Source organism: Rhinolophus hipposideros (assembly GCF_964194185.1).
Source record: "Rhinolophus hipposideros genome assembly, chromosome: 10".
Lineage (NCBI taxonomy): Eukaryota > Metazoa > Chordata > Mammalia > Chiroptera > Rhinolophidae > Rhinolophus > Rhinolophus hipposideros.
In genome coordinates, this window is record NC_138056.1 from 213,062 (window position 1) to 222,188 (window position 9,127).

The 9,127-nt window shown below is 62.0% G+C and overlaps 1 protein-coding gene across 1 annotated transcript; it reads left to right on the forward strand.

The window, feature by feature from the left end:
- The first annotated feature begins 1,033 nt into the window (after positions 1 to 1,033).
- Positions 1,034 to 8,864, forward strand: PKP3 (plakophilin 3). The gene is made up of 13 exons (XM_081061589.1): positions 1,034 to 1,426; positions 3,422 to 3,501; positions 3,635 to 4,245; positions 4,340 to 4,463; positions 5,361 to 5,565; positions 5,914 to 6,088; positions 6,522 to 6,639; positions 6,708 to 6,878; positions 6,950 to 7,135; positions 7,587 to 7,740; positions 7,930 to 8,122; positions 8,198 to 8,285; positions 8,497 to 8,864. Exons 1-13 carry the CDS (start codon positions 1,195 to 1,197, stop codon positions 8,530 to 8,532), a joined length of 2,373 nt encoding a protein of 790 aa, XP_080917715.1. The 5' UTR covers positions 1,034 to 1,194; the 3' UTR covers positions 8,533 to 8,864.
- Positions 8,865 to 9,127: the final 263 nt, after the last annotated feature.

A 9,127-nucleotide genomic window follows, 5' to 3' on the forward strand; every position in this document is an offset into this window, starting at 1 on the left:
GTAGGGAGAGAGCAGACTGTGAGGGTGGCCCACGGGTGACTTTCCGAAGGGAACCCAGAAGGTACACGGGTCCCCCACCCCTCCAGCCCTCCTGGGCTCACCGCTCAGCCCCATTCAGTCTACCAGGGGTTTCTCTCCTGCATCCACATCCACGCCAGGTCTACCAGGACTTCCCAGGAGGCCCAGAGCATGCAGGCCCAGCTGGGGGAGGGGCTCAGGAAGACCTTTTGGGGCAAGCCTGGGCCTCTCCCTCACCCTCCACCCCCGACTCCAGCACCCCTTCGTCCCTGCTTTCCTGACTCCTGGGCTCTCCCCCAACACCCAGCTCCTGCCTCACCAGCTCAGGAGGGGGCCCCCTCTGAGTCAAGCCCCTGGGGCAGCTCTGCTTGCCCCAGTCCCCTCACAGCCCGGGTGAGCCCTGACTCACGTGCTGGGAAGGCTTCCCACCCCCACAGTCTGGGGGGCAGGAGCTTGGGAGGGGTGCCAGAGAGGGCCCAGCCAGCCCTTCCAGACCTCTGCAGAGGCCACTTCCAGGGTCTTCAGGCTTGAGGTCTAAAGGGTCATATCCTAGGGGGTGAGCTTCTGGGGTCTTGCAGGCACCAGGGACCAAATCAAGGGCTCCATAGGGCCCCGTTCCACCTTAAAGCTCCCCCCTCAGCCCTTTTTCCTCAGTCCTGACCCTTAGCACTGACCCCTGACCCTTAATAGTGGCTCTTGATAAGGACCCCTGCCTCTGGGATGGGCCCCTGGAGCTGCCTAGAATCCCCAGCCCCCAGAGAGGAAGAACCCTTTCCCTTCAGACTTCAGGAAGTGGCTGACTATATAGGACAGTGGGGCCTGGTTAGCCCACCCCTGCTCCAAAGGGCCCGGTTTGGCCTTTACAGGCTGGGAACAAAGATGGGCCCAGACCCCTGCTGCTCTGTCCTGGGACATACTGAAGGAAGGCAGGCCATGCGGCCTGTTCTTTCTCCCAAATTCCACCTTAAGCATGCCGTGGCCCCTCCTCCCACCTGGCCCAGGTGTCCCCGCCCCCAGGGCTGGGCAGGCCTCAGTCACCTGGCAGCTCTGGGCTCTGGGCGAGGCCAGCCAGGAGGGGACTTCTGGGGCCGCAGGAAGAGTCAGTGAAGACAGTTCAGGCTGGAGGCAGCCGCAGCGACCCAGGCCAGGCGGCCCCAGCCCCACGCGGCTGCCGCCATGCAGGACGGTAACTTCCTGCTGTCGGCCTTGCAGCCGGAGGCCGGAGTGTGCTCTCTGGCGCTGCCCTCGGACCTGCAGCTGGACCGCCGGGGCACAGAGGGGCCAGAGGCTGAACGTCTGCGAGCTGCTCGAGTCCAGGAGCAGGTCCGAGCCCGCCTCCTGCAGCTGGGCCAGCAGCCGAAGCACAACGGGACAGCTGAGCATGACGGGGTCTCTGGGACAGCCAGAGGTAGGCGGGTGTGGGCAGGGTGGGCGCTGGGCAGGACAGTGGGGCCGGCGGGGGTGGGCAGAGGTGGCCTCAGTGGGTGTGGTGGTGCGAGGGCCAGAGGCCGCAGTGTGGAGAGCTCAGGGGGTTCAGCCCTGACTCACCGAGGCCTGTAATGAGTCACCCGCCCCGCCCCGTCCCACCGGGAGTGGGAGAAGCCAGGGTGGGGCTTCCCACCACCCCACAGGGACCCCAAGGTCCTTCTGTCTGAGCCTGGTTGGCCCCACCTGTCCCCTCAGCTCTGAGCCCCCGAAATGATTGGCACATGGCGGGCCAACTAGGCCCATCTCTGGTGGCCAACCCAGAACATGCACACATCCGGTCCCACATGACACAGGCTCACACACAGTCCCAGAGACAGGCAGACACACCCGTCAGTCCCAGTGAGACACAGACGCCCAGACTCCAGCGTCCCTCCCCACCCCCACGCCCCACGGGAATGAGCAGACAGGAACGTGAGGGGCGGGGTCAGGGAATCCTGGACGACAGCCACCCTCCTGCCACTCGGCTGCCTGTCTGACCATGGTCCCCTGCGGAATTGCAGGGGAGGTCCCGCTAGCGTGACCCAGATAGTGTGTGAGAACAGCGGGTGGGAGAAGGCCCCTCAGTGCCAGGCCGACCACCCTGTGCAGGAATTCTGGCTCCACTGGTGTGTGTGAGTATATGCACGCATGTGAGTGTGTATACATGTGTGTGCATGAGTGTTAATGCCATTTCCTCCCTTGCCAGGCCACAGTAACAGAGATCCAGGTTAGACAGTAAGATGAACCTCCCAGGATGTTGGCTGAGACCCCAGTCCACGGTGCTTCACAGGAGGGTCAGCCAGCCTCGGGAGGGCCAGCCTGGATTCCTGGGTCCTCGCTGCTGGGCCTCAGTCTTGCTGATCGCCTAGTTGGCGCCTTGGGGTCATGGGGTGGTGGATGGACAGGGAGGGGTTAATTACCACCCTGGCTACCCTGCCAATTAGGGGAGGAAGTTATAATTTGGGGTGGGGGCGTGCCGCTCAGGCTGAGCCTCAGTAGCGTCAAAGGGTTAATAGCCCCTGCCCAGAAGCCTCATTAACCAGGGTGGGTCTGGGGCAGAGGCTGGGGGGGGCCCTTCCCTTCACCCCACCCTGAGTCCCTTTAGCCGAGCTGCTCTGCCCGGCCTTCTGGGGAGATGTGAGTCTTTGTCCCCACAGGAGTGCCCCAGCAGGGACCCTGGCATCACCGGGTGCCTACCCCACCTATCTGTCCCGCTGCTCTGCCTTGCTTTGGCCTTTAGCTGTTATGTACCCATTGTCTGTCCAGCCACCCCTCTGACCAACCATAACCCACCCACCTGTCTATCTACCCCGTATCACCCAGTTATCTGTCCACCATCCATCGGACCCTCCATCTTCCCTCTTTAACTGTCCCTTCACCCACCAGTCTGTGTGTCCAACCTTCCACCCATCCTTCCAACAACCAGGCCAGCCCACCCTCGTCTCCCCATCTCTCTACCTCTGTCCACTCACCACAGAGCTGGGCCACGCCAGTGCACTCCGTTTGTGTGTGTGGCTGGAGGAGGTGGGTGTGGCTCTGCCAGGTGGGACAGGGGACTGCCCCTCAGGGCAGAGTGGTCCAGGGAGACTGTCCTTGGTGAGCAAAGCCCCCCTCCCCTGTGACCACAGCACAGGATGGGCTTCCAGGCGGTCAGTGTGGCTTCCTGGGGCAGGGGGCCAGACACTGCCCTGGCAGGGAGTGGAGACCTGATGCAGGAGTCCCTGGCACATTGCCCAGGGGCCTGGGAGGTCATCAGAGTGAGCACATGTGTCCCCTGGCATAGCTGGAGGAGCAGGGGGCTGTGCAAGAGGGACACTAGGGCTGACGTCAGCCGAGACAGACGAGGCAGTAGCAAGGACCAGGATCGAGAAGGGGAGGCAGGAGGCCAGTGTTTGGCCATCTGGCCCGGCCAGGCTACCACTATCCCTGTCCACAGGTGCGTTCCGGGGCCAGTACCATACCCTACAGACTGGTTTCAGCTCCCGCTCCCAGGGCCTGAGTGGGGACAGCACCTCGGTGAGTGACACATGCTCCAGCCAGGAGAGTCTGGTCTCTGAGGTCACATGGGGGAGGTTTTGGGGGAGGCTGGGGGATCTGAGGTCAGGGATGGCCCCGGCACCCCCTCATTGGCTTCCTGCCCTGCCCACAGACCTTCCGGCCCATCGCCAAGCCCACCTACAGCCCGGCCTCCTGGTCTTCCCGTTCGGCTGTGGACTTGAGCTGCAGTCGGAGGCTGAGCTCTGCCCACAATGGGGGCAGTGCCTTCGGGGCTGTGGGATACGGGGGAGCCCAGCCCGCCCTACCCATGCCCCCCCGGCCTGTGTCCTTCCACGAGCGCTGCGGCATAGGGAGCCGGGTGGACTATGACACCTTGTCCCTACGCTCGCTGCGGCTGGGGACCGGGGGCCTAGATGACCACTGCAGTGTGCTGTCAGAGCATCTGGAGCCTGCCACCGCCTACGAGCGCCAGGCCAGCTCCAGTTCTGGCCGGGCAGGGGCCCTGGACTGGCCGGAGGCCACTGAGGGGCCGCCCATCCGCACCATCCGTGCTCCCGCCATGCGGACGCTGCAGCGGTTCCAGAGCAGCCACCGCAGCCGTGGGGGAGCTGGGGTGATGCCGGGGGGCATCCTGGAGCCCGTGACCCGAGCGCCATCCGTGCGCAGCCTCAGCCTCAGCCTGGGTGACTCTGGCCACCTGCCGGATGTGCGTGGGCTGGACAGCTACAGCGGCCACCGCACCCTGCAGAGACTCAGCAGCGGGTGAGCTTGGCCTGGCTCGGCATGGGGGGTGGGGTCTGCCAGGGCCCTGACCCAGCCTCAGGGTCAGCCTGACCTTGGACCCCTGCCTCTGCAGCTTCGATGACATTGACCTGCCGTCAGCAGTTAAGTACCTCATGGCCTCAGACCCCAACCTGCAGGTGTTGGGAGCAGCCTACATCCAGCACAAGTGCTACAGCGATGCAGTGGCCAAGAAGCAGGTGACTGCCTTGTGACACCCCGCTGGCCACCTGATTGGCCCTCACCCTTTCCTGACCTCTGGTCCCTGACCACCCCTCCCTGATCCCCCAGCTGACTGAGCAGAGCCCATCCTGCCCAGAACCTTCTACGCCGAGGACAGGGGGCAGGGAATGGTTTGCATACATCTGTATACACCTGCACACCTCTGTACATACCTGCACACATCTGTATACATCTGCACACACCTGCACACCTCTGCACACAGCTGCATACATTTGTATATACTTGCACACATTTACAGAGGGTGCCAAAAACATGTATCCACATTTTAAGAAAGGAAAACTATTAAAATTGTAATACTCAATATATGCCAGTAACAAAAGATGAACACAAGCCATGCTTGACTTCTGCAATGACAAGAGGTGCTCAAAGTGGTTCCCATCAGCATCCAGACACTTCGGATTACGGTGAATTACTGCTGGAGCAATGTTGGCCAAAGCGTCCACTTGTATATATATATATCTATATATATATATATATTTTGTCACCTCCTGGATAGAAGTGTGCAGGTGTGTGCAGAGATGTGCAGATATATACAGAAGTATGCAGGTATATATAGAGAGAGGGTGCCAAAAACAGGTATACACCTTTTAAGAAAGGAAAAAGCTGTATTAAAATTACGCTGATGGTAACCACTTTGAGCGCCTCTTGTCATTGCAGAAGTCAAACGTGACTTGTATTCATCTTTTGGTATCAGTATATATTGAATATTACAATTCTAATATAGTATTTTCCTTTCTTAAAATGTGGATACCTTTTTTTGGCACCCTCTGTATATATACCTGCATACACCTGCACACATCTGTACACATCTGCACACTGCACACTGTGCTCACGCCACATGCCTGTGTCGGCAGGCCCGCAGCCTCCTGGCTGTGCCCCGGCTGGTGAAGCTCTTCAACCACGCCAACCAGGAGGTGCAGCGCCACGCCACGGGCGCCATGCGCAACCTCATCTACGACAACGCGGACAACAAGCTGGCCTTGGTGGAGGAGAATGGCATCTTCGAGCTGCTGCGGACACTGCGTGAGCAGGATGACGAGCTTCGCAAGAACGTCACAGGTGCCAGTCCTGCCTGTCCCCTGCCATCCCCATTCCTCCGCTCTGCCTTTCTGTCCCTTTCTCTCTTCTCTGTCTCTGTGTTTGTCCCTCCCTATGCCATCCCTTCCTTGAGCCCCACCACGACTCTTGGGGCCGGCCTCCAGTACCTGGGGCCCACGTCCCCAGGCTCCACTGCAGCCCCATGACCCTGCAGGTCACACTCTGGCTTTCCCCAGCGGGGTTCTGGGTGAGGCTCACAGTGTCTGGTGGAGCCCTGGGAGAGGTCAGGTACCTCCTCTCACCATCCCCAGAAGAGCCAGAGGGGGTCGGTGGGCTGTCCTGACCACGGCCTCGGCCCGCCTGCCTCAGGGATCCTGTGGAACCTGTCCTCCAGCGACCACCTAAAGGACCGCCTGGCCCGAGACACGCTGGAGCAGCTCACAGACCTGGTGCTGAGTCCCCTCTCGGGGGCCGGGGGGCCACCCCTCATACAGCAGAATGCCTCTGAGGCTGAGATCTTCTACAATGCCACAGGCTTTCTCAGGTGCGCTGGGCCGGGGCCAGACCACAGCCATGGTGAACGAAAGCGTGGGTGCTGGGGACGTGTGAATGACCAGGCAGAGCCAGCGAGGGGGCTGGGAGAAGTGGACAGACCAAGCAAGGCATGGGCACTGAGGCAGGAGTGGGACAGGTCGCCAGGTATTGCCTCCAGTTTGACATGAGAGGCTCTGGGGGCTGCAGGTTCAGATTTCAGTAAATTAGAGACACAGTCTGACTTTCTCCACCTCCTCGGGGGGCTTCCAGGAGTGGATGGAGATGGTCATGCAATGGGACCAGGGCCAGCAGTGTCCAGCAGGGACCTCAGGGGAAGCAGGGGAGGGGCACCGAAGGACCTCAGCCCTTGGGTTCCGGTCCCCGTGGCGGTGGGCTTTTCCCCGGGGTCCCTGCGGGAATCTCTGATCCGCCTCCACCCACAGGAACCTCAGCTCGGCCTCCCAGGCCACTCGCCAAAAGATGCGCGAGTGCCATGGGCTGGTGGACGCCTTGGTCACCTACATTAACCACGCCCTTGACGTGGGCAAGTGTGAGGACAAGGTGAGGGCCGTCAGGGGTGGAGGGGACTTGGGGGGCGCGGCCTGTTGTGACCAGCTCTCCCTCCGCAGAGTGTGGAGAACGCCGTGTGCGTGCTGAGGAACCTGTCCTACCGCCTGTATGACGAGATGCCGCCGTCTGCCCTGCAGCGGCTGGAGGGCCGGGGCCGCAGGGATGTGGCTGGGGCGCCGTCGGGCGAGGTGGTGGGCTGCTTCACGCCACAGAGCCGGCGGCTCCGAGAGGTGGGCACCGGCCTGGGCGGCGGGAGCAGGGGCCGGCCTGACCCTGGCTGACCCTCGCACCCTCTGCCCAGCTACCCCTCACGGCCGATGCCCTCACCTTTGCGGAGGTGTCTAAGGACCCCAAGGGCATGGAGTGGCTGTGGAGCCCCCAGATCGTGGGCCTGTACAACCGCCTGCTGCAGCGCTGTGAGCTCAACCGGCACACCACAGAGGCGGCCGCCGGGGCACTGCAGAATATCACCGCCGGCGATCGCAGGGTGAGGGGGCCACACCTGGTCACGGGCTGCGGTCACACGGGTGAATGGGGGCGGAGCCCCTGCTGCAGGAGTTTACTGTCTGTTGGGGGAGAGATAGTGGGACAAATGCAAACTCATGGATGAGCCAGAACATCAGAGGACCAGAGAGTGATGGCCTCTGAGCTGGGCAGGAGGGACGAGAAAGGAGTGGATGCCTGGGAGCAGCGTCCCAGATGGGACAGGCCTGGGGCCCTGAGACTTCAGGTTCTGCACTGGGTTTAAGGACAGGGGCCTGGGAGGTCTGAGCTGGGGGGGAGGGTGCGCTCTGACCAGAGTTAGCTTTGGTGAGGCTTCTGACTGGGGTGCAGAGGCAGAGAGAGGCCAGTCGTGCCTCAGTTTCCCCACTGAGGACACACACAGAGAGGGTGCGCTGGCACCTGACCGGTTTTCAGCAGCCCTCTCCCACTTGCAGTGGGCAGGCGTGCTCAGCCGCCTGGCCCTGGAGCAGGAGCGTATCCTGAACCCTCTGTTGGACCGTGTTCGGACGGCTGACCACCACCAGCTGCGCTCCCTGACTGGCCTCATCCGAAACCTGTCTCGGAATGCCAGGAACAAGGACGAGATGTGTGAGTCAGGAGTCCTGCAGTCCAGGCTCTGCCCTCACCCCGCCCTGCGGGCTCACCCCTGGATTTGGTCTTTATTGCTGCCCAGCTGGGCTGGCTTCTGGCCAGCTGGAGCTGGGTGGACAGACAGCTGGGCACGCCAGCTCCCTGGGGCTGGGAGTGGGGCTGACACTGATGTCCTGGCCTTCGCAGCCACCAAGGTAGTGAGTCACCTGATCGAGAAGCTGCCGGGCAGTGTGGGTGAGAAGTCTGCCCCGGCCGACGTGCTGGTGAACATCATAGCTGTGCTCAACAACCTGGTGGTGGTCAGCCCCATCGCCGCCCGAGACCTGCTCTACTTCGACGGGCTGCGCAAACTGGTCTTCATCAAGAAGAAGCGGGACAGGTGAGGGCTCCCCCCGGCCTGCCCCCCCCTTCTGGCAGTGCCTTCCCCTGCTGACCCCTGCCCCTGTCCCCCAAGCCCCGACAGTGAGAAGTCCTCCCGGGCAGCCTCCAGCCTCTTGGCCAATCTGTGGCAGTACAACAAACTCCACCGAGATTTCCGCGCGGTAAGTTCCGGCAATCCAGGGCAGAGAGGACCATGGGCCTGAGACCTGGGGGAAGGACATGGGGGAGGGACTTGGAAACCATGCAGAGCAGGAGACCCAGGGGGAGGGAAACTGGAACAGGGAGACCAGGGTCCACGTCAGCACCCCGGGGCAGGCGGGGTGGGAAGCAGGTTGGCCGGAGAGCCCTCTCACTCGGCCCCCTCCACTGCAGAAGGGCTATCGAAAGGAGGACTTCCTGGGCCTGTAGGCGAGGACTTCCTGGAAGAGGAGAGTACGACTCGGCCCAGCCTCAGAGGGACGGCTCAGCACTGAGCTGCTTGTCGGCCAGCCTGAAGGAGAAGGCTGATGGCCCAGGAGCATACAACTTTGAAGGGCCTGGGTCACCAGGGAGAGGACATGGGATGGGGGCTTGCAGCTGGGGACTTCGCTTCTGCAGGGCAGGGAGAAGGGCAGGGCTTGAGGCTGCTCTGGTGCATGGGATGGTGACCAAGTCACATTGGTAGAGGTGTGGCTGGCCAGGGCCAACAGTGCCTCAGAACAGCCAGCGCTGAGAATAAAGGTGATCATGAACACAGCAGCCACAGCTCCGCATGCTTCTTTGGCTGGCCTGACCCCTGGGGACTCCACAATGTCCCCAACCACAACCACGCCTGCCCGAGCTCACACAGGCCTCTCTAGGTCAGGGAGGAGGAAGTGTCCATGAGGAGAGAGCTGGCCCAGAGTAGAGGAGATGGGGCACACAGCAGAGGCCTGCGTACTCACCTGAGGCACAGATGCAGCAGAGCTGGGGGCTTTGTGCATAGGACTGACTGCTCCTGGAACAGCCGTGATGTGACCCCTGG

Excerpts from the sequence above, each read along its gene's own strand:
- PKP3 (XM_081061589.1), top strand. The coding sequence starts at position 1,195 with ATGCAGGACGGTAACTTCCTGCTGTCGGCCTTGCAGCCGGAGGCCGGA. Across the intron at positions 4,246-4,339 it reads CTGCAGAGACTCAGCAGCGG|CTTCGATGACATTGACCTGC; the intron begins GTGAGCTTGGCC and ends CTGCCTCTGCAG. Across the intron at positions 5,566-5,913 it reads GCTTCGCAAGAACGTCACAG|GGATCCTGTGGAACCTGTCC; the intron begins GTGCCAGTCCTG and ends CGCCTGCCTCAG.